At 44.5% G+C, this 14398-nt stretch overlaps 1 protein-coding gene across 1 annotated transcript in view; it reads left to right on the forward strand.

Moving 5' to 3' along the window:
* Nucleotides 1–14398, forward strand: part of LOC126263314 (pro-resilin-like) — a 47740-nt gene that overhangs the window by 16315 nt on the left and 17027 nt on the right. Inside the window, exon 3 of the mRNA XM_049960403.1 lies at nt 6885–7086. Coding sequence (XP_049816360.1) covers nt 6885–7086 — 202 coding nt within the window. The remainder of the gene's footprint in view (nt 1–6884; nt 7087–14398) is intronic.

The raw sequence follows: 14398 nt of genomic DNA on the forward strand, positions 1-14398 counted from the left end.
GACTGGATTTAGTAGAGCAAGCAGGGGCGCCTACACCGCGTCTGTTCATTTATTCCCGATGTTTTTTTCCAATAAGATAGGTGACAGGTTCAAATACCGGTGGTAGCAAGAACTAACTCGAACGAGAGACGAGGTGGAGCCACCCTCCAGTATAAATTAGAGCGTACGGAAAGTGATCGAGGAAAATGCCTTCATGGGTAGCCGCGATAGCTCACTGTTACTATCATTCAATTTATTGACGATGAGAAGGAAGGATTGGGGGGGGGGGGGAGCAGCGCTCATGGAAAAGGTAACGGGATGTGCGAGCAACATGTTTTAGGTGAGTAAGTCGACAGTATGCAAATCACAGAAAGAAGCACAAGATTCTGAGTGGAATGGAGCTCAAGCTACTATCACGAAAGAAGAAAAAGCAAAGTCGACACAAGTATTCCACTTTTCGCTTGCATCTACCTCCAGTATCCCCTGTTCTTCTCAGTTGTGCAGGTTCGAGCCAAATTTGTGCCGCTCAGCTACTACATCAGTGTTGATAACCAGGCTGTATTCCCAGTATAGCTAACTGTTTTACTGTTGAGCATGATGGAAAAATGACGTTTATCTTAAACTTCAACGTAGTTAAATTTGTGCATTATACGGTACCAAAAGACGATATACACTTTATCCAAAACATGAGAATAAAACCGCTATGCTGCACGTAGATAACAAACACATCCTGAAGCTTCGTATGTGGACGAGTATGTGATCACGGCGTCTCTCTCCTGGCCCTTAATTTTGACTTTCCCAATCCGGAGCCGCTACTTTTCTTCAAGCTATTCCCCGGTTGTCTTCACAATGCACAGTGGGCTGCATCCAAGGCCTCCAACCAAACTTAACCGCTTGGTAGAACCGGGATCGAATCCGCCCTCTCTGCGAGGCAGTCACCCTCCGACCTCCAGATGACGATGTCGAACAGAATTTTGCAAATGATGTTTACTTATTCAAATATGACAGTGTCGTGCAGCTACTAGTCCTGACGTGAGACTTGACATTTTCATTAGCTGATAGACAAATTTCCCTGCTAGTAATGAGACATACGTTCCTACACCAATTTTTTTAAGCGTTGTTGGGCATCTTCGACGAACAATAAAGCCTGAAAATATGCTAAAGATAACAAATCAGTCTTTTGGCAGCGATGCTGATACCATTTTGCTATGAATGAAATCGCTTACAGCATGGCACTGATTTAAGTCAGATAGAATATCTTTAACTGGTGTCTACCAGATATACGACGACTCTAAGCTCCATTTTGCGATGTGCAGTGTGCTTCAGAACCCGCCTGAGTGAAGTTTGTCTTTATTTTTGTGGGCCTATTCCAGATATGGATAATGTGTAACTCGTATTTAGAGCAAACACTATAATAAAGATAATCAACTTCACTGATATAAGAAAGATTCTCAGTTGCTTTAACTGCATTCAAGGTACGTGAATTTGATCCATTTTTGGATAATTCTCCCAAAATACATTTCCTTGGAGAGCCAGAATGAGGAGAAGGTAGCGTAAGTTCTGTCGGTATGTATGTAGCCATGATGGTTCATTCGAAGCGTTTGATTTTTCGTGTCTTACTTGTTTCATTTCAGGGTCTCATAAACAACTTACTATTCAGCTTCCCGTCGAATTTCGAGACTGATTCTGCTGTCCTGGACGCAATGATTTTACAATAAACATTAGATTTGCTTTCTACAATCCCAAACAAGATTATTCAAGGAACTTAATGTAATTCGTCACGTTTGTAGGTAGTAAATAAATCCTGCATGGCAGCTGTAGGACTATATTCGTCCTGTAGAATTTGTTCACTGTCTTCAAGACTAACTTCGCAACACTCACTACGATGAGACAGACTAATTACTACGGTACGATCGCCTCCAGCGGGGCGAAGTGTCAAGCTTGATCGAAGTGCGGTAGTAAGTACGATTTCGTCAACTTTTCTACCCACTCTCTGCCTCTTGTCTAGACAGTAGCGGCTGACCAAGTTCCGTGAGACTCTAAAGGGCGGATTACTCTTACACTATTGTCAGGCGTAACGAATAGCTAGCAAAAGGCGTACGCAACGAGGTCTGCAGAGGCCATTCAGCACCTTTCACCTGGCCGGCTGATCAAACACCAGAAATATCATGGAGGCCGCCGCGTTGGGCCAGCGCAGACCCTCTGGGAAGCGGGCCTCATCAGATAACATTGTTCCTGAGGATCCGACAGGCGGGGTTGCGCTGAGCAGCCGATCACTCGCGCGGGATGTTCCGCCACCGGGAGGATGCGACGCGAGCCAAAGGTCGGATCGCTTTCACCCTGAGTCACCAGGCGTCCACAGTCACATTCACCGCGGCGGGTCGCGTCCCTCCGTGAGCAATGCGCCGTCGACCCAGCTCTGAGGTGGCCTACTTCCCTTGGAACACCGGAAAATCCCCCTCTTTGCTCACTGTCTCGATAGCCGTGCGGTCAGCGCGACGGATTGCAAACCAAAGGGACCTGAGTTCGATTCCCAGCGGAATCGGAGATTTGCTCCCCCCACGGACTGTGTGTTGTCCTTACGTTCGTATCGTCGTAACTGACATAACACTATCCAGATGACTGTACGGGTACGTCACGAAAGCCAATAAATCAAAAAAGAATTTCAGATACTCAAATTGGTGGACTGTCAAATGTTTTTATACTGCCAGCTAATTAAATCGCAACATCAGTAACGATAACAAGTAACGAAAATTTACATATTGCGTCTGTACAGCAGAGAAGGAAGAATATAGGATTTAACTAGTAGGTGACCGGACAGTATGCAAGGGACGAAATTTAATAGACGGCGTTGTCTCCTCTGGTAGTAACAACAGCTACAACCGGAATGGGCATCGAGTCGAACTGAGCTTCGATGACAGAAACGGGCACGTTATTCCACGCTGCGTCATCTAAATTCCAGAGTTCATCAGTCATAGTGGATGGCGACTTCAATTGCTTTCAGGAAATGAGAGATCCGAGAACGTGCTACTGACAGGGGCAACAGCTGAACATACTCAGTATCGAGGTAGTTGACGACGGCAAGATAGGGCACAGCTACCGACCTTAAAATGTAGCGCCTGCTGTCCGTATTAGTAGCTATGAGTACCAGAGATGAACCTATCATATACCGTATAATACCCCACGCCATCACATTAGAGGCTGAGCCCGTATGACGGCGAGGAATTCAATGTGGAAAGCTTCACTATCCCTGGAGCCAGCAAACACGAAAATGTCCGTCGTGATGGTGTACGCGGAACTAGGTCTCGTCTGAAAAGACGACGTTGTGCCGCTCCTGTGTGCAGTGTTGTTGGGCTCACTATTATCGACACACCTCTCTCTGCTGTTGCTCCAAGGGAAGCTGTTTCAATGGTCTCTGTACTGGCAAAGCGCTGTAAATATCTTCTTACTGTCCGTGTGGATATCTGTCTTTCTGCAATCAAGCTCATTCCCTGGCTGAAGGTATGTGACCTGGCTGAACGGTCCTGCATATCTGACCGAACATTAGTCCTCTTGGGTGATATTCCCCTATTCGCGCAGGACAGTTGAAATCCTGTATCTCGATCAAAAAATCAGCCTCCTGAAACCATTGATTCCATATTCGAGAAACTGTCTTGGGGTACCGACTAAGGTGAGCAGCAATACCGCTATAAACCACAGTCTCTCCATCACGATCTCGCCGCTGTATAATTCCAGCATGTGGTGGTGACAACGTTTTGTTATTTTAAAGACGAGATTCAAATGCGATTTCTGAATCGCTTGTGTTTCCTTAAATAAAGAATATAGATTGTGCCACTCACACTTACCACTGATTGCTGAAGTGCTAATCTTTTGCATAGGCATATTGAAGCATGAAGTAAGCTTCATGCCACTTTGGCGTTGTTCTATTCTGCCTTCATGATACTGGAGTATTAATGGCTAGCACCGTAACTGGAAACGTGCTGTCACTTAAAGTTTTACACTAATAAGCTTTTATTGTCAGACCAAAGGAAAATGCGAACTACTTGTGCAGCAACGTTTCTTTTCGATGTAACGAAAGAGAATTCTCCTTAAATTTGGATATACGCAAGGTAAAGTCTGTAATAAAGAGGAAGAACCCTGTACTACTCGATTACAAGTATGGTTATGAAGACGTGGAGCTCAACACATACTGTAAGTATTTAGAGGTAACGCTGAGAAGGGATATCATATGGGTGGAAAAAGTAAATCAGAATGAAACACTCAGACTTGTTGGAAAGGTTTTTGGGAAAGCACACAGCATCTGTAAAAGATACCCCATACAAAAGGTAGTGCGACCAATCCCAGACAAGCATCCCAGGGTTTGGAGAAGGTACGCACCACATAGACATGAGCGTGGAAATTGAACGAATGCAGTGTCGCGCAGCTAGCACCATAACGGGTCTGTCTAGGTTATACGGAGAATGAAAATGCTGCACTCACATAGGCATATACTGAGTTATTTTCACAAGTTGTGACGAAAAAGTTTTCAGCGATCCAGTGAAATAAAAATTTCATTATAATTCTCGTCTTGGATCACAATGTTTATCTGTAATCAGGTTATTAATTTCGGTCAGAATATGGTTAGTACCGACCGAAATAATAAAACAAAAGTGATTTTTATGACTCGCTCAGTACGAGGAGTACGATAGAAATTCGTTGACATTGGTACAAGGTACCTATTGCCAACCACTATACAGGGCGTTGCTGAATATACAGAAGTTCCTCGTTCTGGCCCAGACGGGCCAGTTGGGACCGACCGATCGCCGTGTCTTCCTCTGCGGTATGAAAAGGCACTGGATCAGCGCTCTGCCTCCTGGCTGTTCTCGACTTTCTTGACCATGGAGCAGCTACTTCTCAATCAAGTAGATGCTCGGTTGGCCTCACGAAACTGAGTGTAGTAAAGAGAGTGGAACCCGGATCTCCAGTACAGCAGCCAATCACGTTGAGCACCGACCTACGGTAGCGGCCTTGGTGAATGTACGGGTTGTATTATAAATAGCAGCGAATACTGACATTGGTGAAGGTATTCGATTTTAACAGCTAAAACATTGCAGTTAACATGGACTCACAAACGGAAACGCGTTGTTATGAGCTACCACTGGTTTTAGTATGATACACTTCCCACGTTAATCCAAATATACGTATCTGAAAAGCGAACTTTTAGATTAAGTCCTCACCTGTCCCTGAGATCTGGCGTTGTGTGAGTTGAGGAGTCAACAAAATATTATCGCATTCGGAGGAGAAAGTTGGTGACTGAAATTTCGTAAGAAGATCCCGCGGCAAAGAGGAACGCCTTTGATTTAATTATGTCCACCCCAAATCCTGTATCATGTACCTGACGGGTTGTCCCCTATTTCTCGATAATACAAAATGTGCTGCTGTTCTTTGAACTTTCTCGATGTACTCCGTTAATCCCATCTGGTAAGGATCCCACTCCGCGTATCAGTAATCCAAGAGGACGGAAAAGCATATGTAGGCATGTAGGCAGCCTCTTTAGTAGGTCTGTTCCAGTCTTCGGTTCGCCTCAAACCCCCCCCCCCCCACACACACACACAACATTTTCTCTGTTCTTTCCAATTAAAGTTGTTCGTAATTGTAATTCCTAGTTATTTAGTTGAATTTACAGTCTTCGGATTTGATTGATTTATCGTGTAACTGAAGTTTAACGGATTGATGTGGATGACCTTACTTTTCATTATTTAGGGTTACTTGCGTATTTTCGCACCGTACAGATATCTTACCTAAGTCGCTTTGCAATTGATTTTGATTTTCTGGTACTTTACTAGACGATGAACAACAGTATCTCCTGCAAACAACCAAAGACGGCTGGTCAGATTGTTGGCTAAATCGTTTGTATAGATGAGAAACAGCAGAGGGCCTATAACACTATTTTGGGGAACACTAGAAATCACTTCTGTTTTACTCAATCACTTTCCGTCAGTTACTACGCACTGTGACCTCTCTTACAGGAAATCACGAATCCATTCGCATAACTGAGACAGTGTTCCCCCTAAGCAGGCAATTTGATTACAAACTACTTGTGACGTACGGTGTCAAAAGCCTTCTGGAAATACAGAAATACGTAATCAATTTGAAATTCTTTGTCTATAGCACGGAACACTTCGTGTAAGTAAAGAGGTAGTTGTGTTTCGTAAATATGTGTTGACTATGTGTCAATAGACCGTTCTCTTCGAGGTAATTCAAATGTTTTAACACAATATATGTCGAGAATGAGATTTTTCACTCTGCAGCGGAGTGTGCGCTGATATGAAAGTTCCTGGCAGATCAAAACTGTGCGCCGGACCGAGACTCGAACTCGGGACCTTTGCCTTTCGCGGGCATGAGCTCTACCAACTGAGCTACCCAAGTGCGACTCACGCCTCGTCCTCTCAGCTCTACTTCTGCCAGTACCTCGTCTCCTACCTTCCATACTTTACAGTGGTCCAACTAAAACATTCATGTTTCTTTACGTACTACACGTATATTTAATGAAAATGGGGGTTCCTATTAAAAAAAACGCAGTTGATATCTGTTTGATCTATGACAGCGCCATCTAGCTGGCCAACCATACGTAGCATGTGCTTTCCCCCTTCAAGCTAGACGAATTTCGTTCTTTGTAGTTTTTTCGTTTGATGCTTATTTCGTGAGATATTTGGCCCGGTCACTCTCAATGGACCACCCTGTATGGTTGTTGAGCAGCATAGCATACTCTGAAAGGAACCTAATTGGTGTATAATGTGTACTGGAAGACACGCTTTTACTAGTGATTTAAGTTTCTTCACTACTCCGAGGATATCTACTTCATACTGGTTGCTGCTCTTGAGGTTCAGTAGTCGTTAGCAACCGCTGTGCTTGGTGTGTCGCAGCCGCAGCCGTACAACTTCCAGTACGAGGTTCGCGACCCGGAGAGCGGCAACGACTACAGCCAGCAGGAGAGCAGCGACGGGCAGACGGTGACGGGCCAGTTCCAGGTGCTGCTGCCCGACGGCCGCAACCAGATCGTGCGCTATTCGGCCAGCGACGCCACCGGCTTCGTGGCCGACGTGCAGTACGACGGCGGCAGCCCCGGCGGCGCCTCCCTCGGGGGCGGCCAGCGGCCCGGGGGCGGCGCCGGCCCCCAGGCCCCCGGAGGCGTCTACCTGCCCCCCGGTCGCAAGTAGGCTGACCCGCCACGCTGCCCACCGCCTAGCGCTGTGACACGCGCCGTCGCAGCCTCTCCCGCCACGGCCAGTCTCGATACGCCTATGTGCCAGGCAACACAGTGTAGTCCCGTCCAGTTTGTGCTTAATGTCTACGGCAATACTTCGCTATAGCTCGCATTTGTATGTATTACTTAGTACAAACACCTCTTCGCACTAAATCCCTGCCCTTCTCTAATGTCTGTCTGCGAGTGATTGGGGCAGATAAGGTATCTGTGGAGAGATTGAGTTTGTGTTTCTATTTAAAGGCAGGGTGCTGGAGGTAATATATGTTTTCTAGTAAATAAATGAGCAGAAAGTGCTGCAAACAATTTGTTGAATTTGTTTCTATTTATATATTCCCACTTCACCGTTTCCACATTTCCATCAACAACCGCATGCCAGTTATAATGATACCTCGCTCAGAAGTCGTTGGAAGCCGCTGCAGAAAGACTGATCCATGCTGTCTATATAGGAGTCCACAGTTGCGAACACGTGATGCAATACTGACCATACGACTTATCTTAGAAAATAGATTAAGAAAAGGCAAACCAATTTTTCTAGCGTTTGTAGACTTAGAGAAAGCTTTTTCTTTTGGACAATGTTGACTGGAATACTCTCAAACTCTGAAGGTGGCAGGGGTAAAATACAGGGAGCGAAAGACTATTTACAATTTGTACAGGAACCAGATGGCAGTTATAAGAGTCGAGGGTCATGAAAGGGAAGCAGTGGTTGGGAAGGGAGTGAGACAGGGTTGTAGCCTATCCCCGATGTTTTTCAATCTGTATATTGAGCAAGCAGTAGAGGAAACAAAAGAAAAATTCGGAGTTGAATTTAAAATCATGGAGAAGAAATAAAAACTTTGAGGTCCGCCGATGATATTGTAATTCTGTCAGAGACAGCAAAGGACCTGAATAAGCAACTAAACGGTATGGACAGTGTCTTGAAAGGAGGATATAAGAGGAACATCAACAAAAGCAAAACGAGGACAATGGAATGTAGTCGAACTATATCGGGTGATGCTGTGGGAATTAGATTAGGAAATGAGACGCTTACAGTAGTAAATGGCTTTTGCTATTTGGGGAACAAAATAACTGATGATGGTCGAAGTAGAGAGGATACAAAATGTAGACTGGCAATGACAAGGAAAGCATTTCTGAAGAAGAGAAATTTGTTAACATCGAGGATAGATTCAATTGTCAGGAAGTCGTTTCTGAAAGTATTTGTATGGAGTGTAGCCATGTATCGAAGTGAAACATGGACGATAAATAGTTTAGACAGGAAGAGAATAGAAGCTTTCGAAATGTGGCGCTACAGAAGAATGCTGAAGATTAGATGGGTGGATCACATAACTAATGACGAGGTATTGAGTACAATTGGGGAGAAGAGGAGTTTGTCGCACAACTTGACAAGAAGAAGGGACCGGTGGGTAGGACATGTTCTGAGGCATCAAGGAATCGCAAATTTAGCATTGGAGGGCAGAGTGGAGGGTAAAAATCGCAGAGGGAGACCAAGAGATGAATAAACTAAACAGATTCAGAAGGATGTAGGTTGCAGTAGGTACTGGGAGATGAAGAACCTTGCACAGGACAGAGTAGCATGGAGAGCTGCATCAAACCAGTCTCTGGACTGAAGACCACAACAACTGCGAAAGTGTTGCCGGTGGCGGATTTTGTGCACGAATTGATCTCTCGATTATGTCCCATAAATGTTCTGTGAGATACGTGTCGGGCGAATGGTCCAGATGGTTCTTCAAGCCAATACTGAAGAATTGTGGCCTGGTGACATGGCGCATTGTCATCCATAAAAATTCCATAGCTGCAAATCCAAGAAGCAGATAATGCAGAGGACCCAGTCCATTCCACGTAAACACAGTCCACACCACTATGTAGCAACCACCAGCTTGCACAGTGCCTTGTTGACAATTTAAGTTCATGGCTTCGTGGGGTCTGCGCCACACTCGAAGCCGACCATCACCTCTTACCAACTTAAACTGGGACTCATCTGACCAGGTTACGGTTATCCAGTCGTCTAGGGTCCAAACGATGTTATCACGAGCCCAGGAGAGACAGTGCAGGCGATGTCGTGCTGTTATCAAGGGCTCTTGCGTCGCTCGTCTGCTGCCATAGCCCATTAACGCCAAATTTCGTCGTACTGTCCTAAAGTCTACGTTCGTCATACGTCCCACATTGATTTCTGTGGAGTGTTGCTTGTATGTTAGCACTGACAGCTCTACGAAAAAGCCGCTGATCTCGGTCGTTAAGTGAAGGCCGTCGGCCTCTGCGTTGTCCGTGGTGAGAGATAATGCGTGAAACGTGGTATTCTCAGCACACACTTCACACTGCGGATCGCGGAATATTGAATTTTCTAACGAATTCCGAAATGAAATATCCCATGCGTGTGGCTCCAAATACAATTCGGCGTTCGAAGTCTGTTAATTCCCGTCGTGGGGCGATAATGAGGTCGCAAACCTTGCATGGGGGCTTAATTATATAAATGAAAATAATAATTATTTTTCGTAGCTGTAAGTCCGATTACGAAGTCTCGTAAACGGTTGGCCCTGACTAGTTTTAGTACGCAATCTGACTGCATAGAACAACAACAAAGAATGAAAGAAATTTCCGTTAACACAATTAATTAATTAAGTCCCCAGCAACTATAAAACCTACGAAACCAAAGCACTGTTCTGTGTGTGGAAGTGTGATTCAACGTACGCATCTGTATCATTTATACTGAAGTAATTAAAGAAAATAGAAATACCATAATTACGCAAGAAAACCAGAATTACACTCTAATCCAAGAACACAAGCCAGATGCTTTGTTGACTGAACCTGTAATGACGCATTATTCAAGACATTGAAATAATGAAAAAAAAGCGAGTTTTGTTACCTTCATATATATTGACGAAAAGCATTCTAATCATTACAATATCTCCATTGGAACAACATCTGCTGTATAGCCCATCAAACAACTGCATAAAACATGGAACAAGCACTCACTACTACAACATCTCCACACCGACTCGCTACTACCACATCTCAACAAGCACTCTCCACCACGACCTCTCGACAAGCACTGCCCACCGCTACCTCTCAATAATCACTGCCAGTGGAGTCGGCGGAACAATACTCTCTAGCGCGATCTCTGGCGCTGTGGCTCAGTGTAGCCACCTTTCAACCTTTTCAAATGAATCACCTGAGTCCAAATGACAGCTCTGCAAAGCACTGCCCTTTTATACCTTGTGTATGCAATACTACCGCCATCTGTATTTGTGGGTCTCACCGTCCAATGACTTCTGTTACTCGGTGTAAATGCATCTTAGCTGTTTGCGAAGGGCATAGCACTTGCAGAGTGTTTAAAAATATAAATCTTGGTTTAGCTTGTCCAAACGAAGTGTGTTTCCGGGAACGTGTCACAATGTTTCTGTTTTGTTCTTTCTATTTTGTGCTAATAGAAAATGCAGAACTTTGTATTAATCTCTTTTGTGGAAGTGGAATATAAATTTATAATCACATAATTTAACTGCAAGGTATAAACATTACTAGACTTCCCTACAGGGATCACGTAGGTGTACACGGGAAAAGCTGACCAAGACATTGCAGTATGTTTATAAAATTCTTATGATACCAGGTCTACGTTTTAGTGATGGAGAGACAGAATTTCTGGTTATAAGTAAGAACAAGCTAACGATCCTGTGCGTAGACAGACTGACCTACAAGAGACATGACCAGTTCAAATATGAAGACGTTGTATACCCATTCAAAAGGACGGTAGTTCAATTGCAGCTATAGTTGCTCTAAGACAGAGATAGACGATAGCCGGAGCTCCGAAACTACTGAATTCACCCAGTGCTAAAAGAACAAAATTTCAGAAAAGGTAACACGAGCATGAACAAAAAATAAAACGGCATACTGTGGAAATAAGTATTTTACATAGGCATGCTTTATTTACTTCTGCTAAGGAAGACGGGACATTAGTCCACACCAGACTCTCACTTCAATTGTTCTAAATATGGCTGGTTCTTTAGATTCAGGAATTGACTGATTTTCCTATGGACAAATAACACTACAGTGCGTTAAGTCTATGATGTCGCAGCACTCCTTGTCGCAGGTTGTTTGTTGGTTTTCATCCACTCACAGTACAGAAAAAACACTCGCAAAATCTCAGAGAAAAGGTAACAAACGATCTGCATAAAAATATATACATATGGCATTCTCTCATTTACTACCAAGAGCCTACTTTGATCTTTACTTAGTGGAGTGTATCAGTCTACATTCCAGCTATCCATTTGGTATGACGAGCCTGATTAGGTCACCAAAAGACTTACATTGCTTTTGTGAGAAAATAGAACGCCTACAGCCGTCCTTATGATTTTATTTATATTGTTGCAACTAGTTTTGGCGCTTCAATGCATTTCTTTTTAAGGATTTTTAGCTATAAATTACCACATAAAACAATAATATCCATTTCACGTGCTCGAAGTTACCCACGGTTTTCCTAGTGGAACGCAATTTAAATCGTTGTCAGATAGAAATCTGAAAGCAAAAGGGAGGAAAAAACCAACGATCAGGCCCTGACCGACCGCCACGTCATGCTCAGTCATACATCATCGGACGCTGTATGGAGTTGGCGTCAGCACACCACACTCCCGATCGATGTCGACGTTTCGACCTTGGAGCCGCGTTCTCTTAATCACATAGCTTCTCAACTGGCGTCACGAGCCTGAGTGCACCCTGGTCCAGTCCTCCCGCCATAGAAAAAAAAAGAATGTATTCTTGACAAAATGAACAGGTGGGTTAATACATGCTCATTCCCGGTACAGCCCATTAACAGCAGAGCGCATGGAAGTCAAAGTAATGCGTTACACCTACCAGAGCCACACAGTAATTCCCAATAACCATGTGAGTGACTCCATACATGATCCACGCCGGCTAACGGCCCAAAATCCACTCCCTCAGCCCGACGTGAACAACTATCATTCGCTTGCTGTACTGGTACTCGTGTGGCAACTCACTTCATGGCTCCTAGAAGCGCCATTATTTCGTGGCTACCCACCGGTTGGACGAATACTGCCTGACCACACTTCCCAGAGCTCTCCGCACACGCCCTCTATGACCCCCAGTGTGGTGCTCAGTCAAAGATATCGTCTACTAACGCCAACCAAAATCGATAGGAGCCTGCACGACTCATCATACCCCTCTGTAAGCTCGAGAAATTTCATCTCCTTGGGGAAGTATTTGCAAACAGCTATTGTTGGATGCCGCCTTTCACCTGGATGACGTACGCTCTTGATGACTTGACCATATCGAAACTGCAGACAAAGACACTGACTGCATTCGGTACATTTCTCACCACTCAAGCTCCAGAAAAACGAGGTGACAACGTTCCCGAAATGGCACCATCACCTGTCCCTCATATATCGAAGTTATGGATGAAGACTTGGTCATCAGCCTTTACCTTAAATGCACGCTGACCCTTTTATAACGCTATGCCCATATCTGGTGTGCAAGATCATTATTGGTCTTGGTTCATCTCCAGTTTTGTTGGATAGTTTCAGAAGTGATTTCGTCTGGAGGGAGATCACTCACAACCACAAATTGATAAAAGAAGACCGATGACCGTAGCAGTCTGGTCCCTTTAACCCCACAAACCAACCAAGTGCAGCTTTCGCATGGAGTGCAGCCTTCGCATGGGATGCAACCTTCGCATGGAGTGCAGCCTTCGCATGGAGTGAAACTTTCGCATGAAGTGCAACCTTAGCATGGTGTGCAGCCTTCCCTTCGATAAAGGAAGAATTGAGTAGTTAGCTGAAAACCAAGGTTGCGGGCGTTGCCCTGATGAGTTCATGATGGACTGAGGGCATGCATGGAATAATATCATCGCAGATTTGAGGCTACATTTGATCCTCTCCACAAATGGGGGTTTGGGATGGTATAGACTCGTCACGAAATGTCTCAACGCGGATTCACAACAGTACCTCATGAAGTCTTTGAATAAAAATGACAGAACATTTTCACTAACGAAAATCCTGGGATGGTCAAAGGTGTAAAAGTTTTTAGACAAATGGCAGGTTGTTAAAGCGGCAATGACTCTGCAACTCAGAATGAGTCACAAACACCTGGAAAAGGCCTCAACAGCATCGAAAATATGGCGGCTCCCATTTCGGGTCAGTGGCGACGACCCAATGTATCCAATAAATAACTTCCCCATGGGACAACTATAAAGCATAGGCTGAAGAGACTCTTTCCAAGAGTTAAGATCTGACTCATTATTCTTGCAGTTCTCGTACTCTCACAATAATCTGTGGATATCCGTACGTAAGGTCGACAATGTCAGGTGCTCTTTGATCTTCACAGTTATTTTATGGACACCGAGATATCCCCAACTAACAACTGATGAAAACATCGGAAGATCACAGTAACAAATTCCCCAGGTAAACAAATCTCAAACTTCTTGTTACTCCTGGTCATACAGGCGTTTATTTAAACTATACCCTGGCACCTGCTCTATGGCAAGGAGTTCTGTTTGATCTACTGAATTAAAGGAGCCTGGCTCTGTTTCTCTTTCATATTATCAGAAAGTTTGGAGTCCTCTGTTAACATGACCGAAACCAAACCTGTATCTTCAATCCCATCATCCCCAAGAATTCATTATCACCCTCGTCAAACATTCAGCAAAGCGCATCAGCTATTTTTTTCTGTATACTTAATGTGCTTCGATGAGAAAAGAAATGAAAGGGTACATACGGTTCACTGTGCAATTCTTCTTGTTTTTCAAGGATGAGCGAGGAAATAGCTTAGGGCCTAATCGTTGGCCTCAAGTGTGAATTGGCGCCATTCCAAATAGAACTTAAACTTTCCCAGCACCAGGGCCACCCATTCATAGACTGAGTACTTCACCTCAGCAGGGAGAAAGGGTCCTAGAGGCGTAAGCCACCGGCTGACGATCACAAACTTGCTCTTGCAAGAGCAGCAACAGCAGTAACCCCAGAATTCAAAACTTACGTTTGTGTACCGAAAGGGTACTCGAAATCTGGGATGGCCAAGAGGGTGTATTACTGACGGCTATCTTAATGGCGTCAAAGGAGCACTGCTGACTTACTCTCCACTGAAAAGCGAAAAATTTCACCCTCTTTAGGCAAATTATTCAATGGGGTGGCCAGCTGGGCAAAATTATGGACGATCATCCAGAAAAAGTTCGCC

The sequence above is a fragment of the Schistocerca nitens genome, chromosome 6 (assembly GCF_023898315.1).
Source record: "Schistocerca nitens isolate TAMUIC-IGC-003100 chromosome 6, iqSchNite1.1, whole genome shotgun sequence".
NCBI classification, from domain to species: Eukaryota; Metazoa; Arthropoda; class Insecta; order Orthoptera; family Acrididae; genus Schistocerca; species Schistocerca nitens.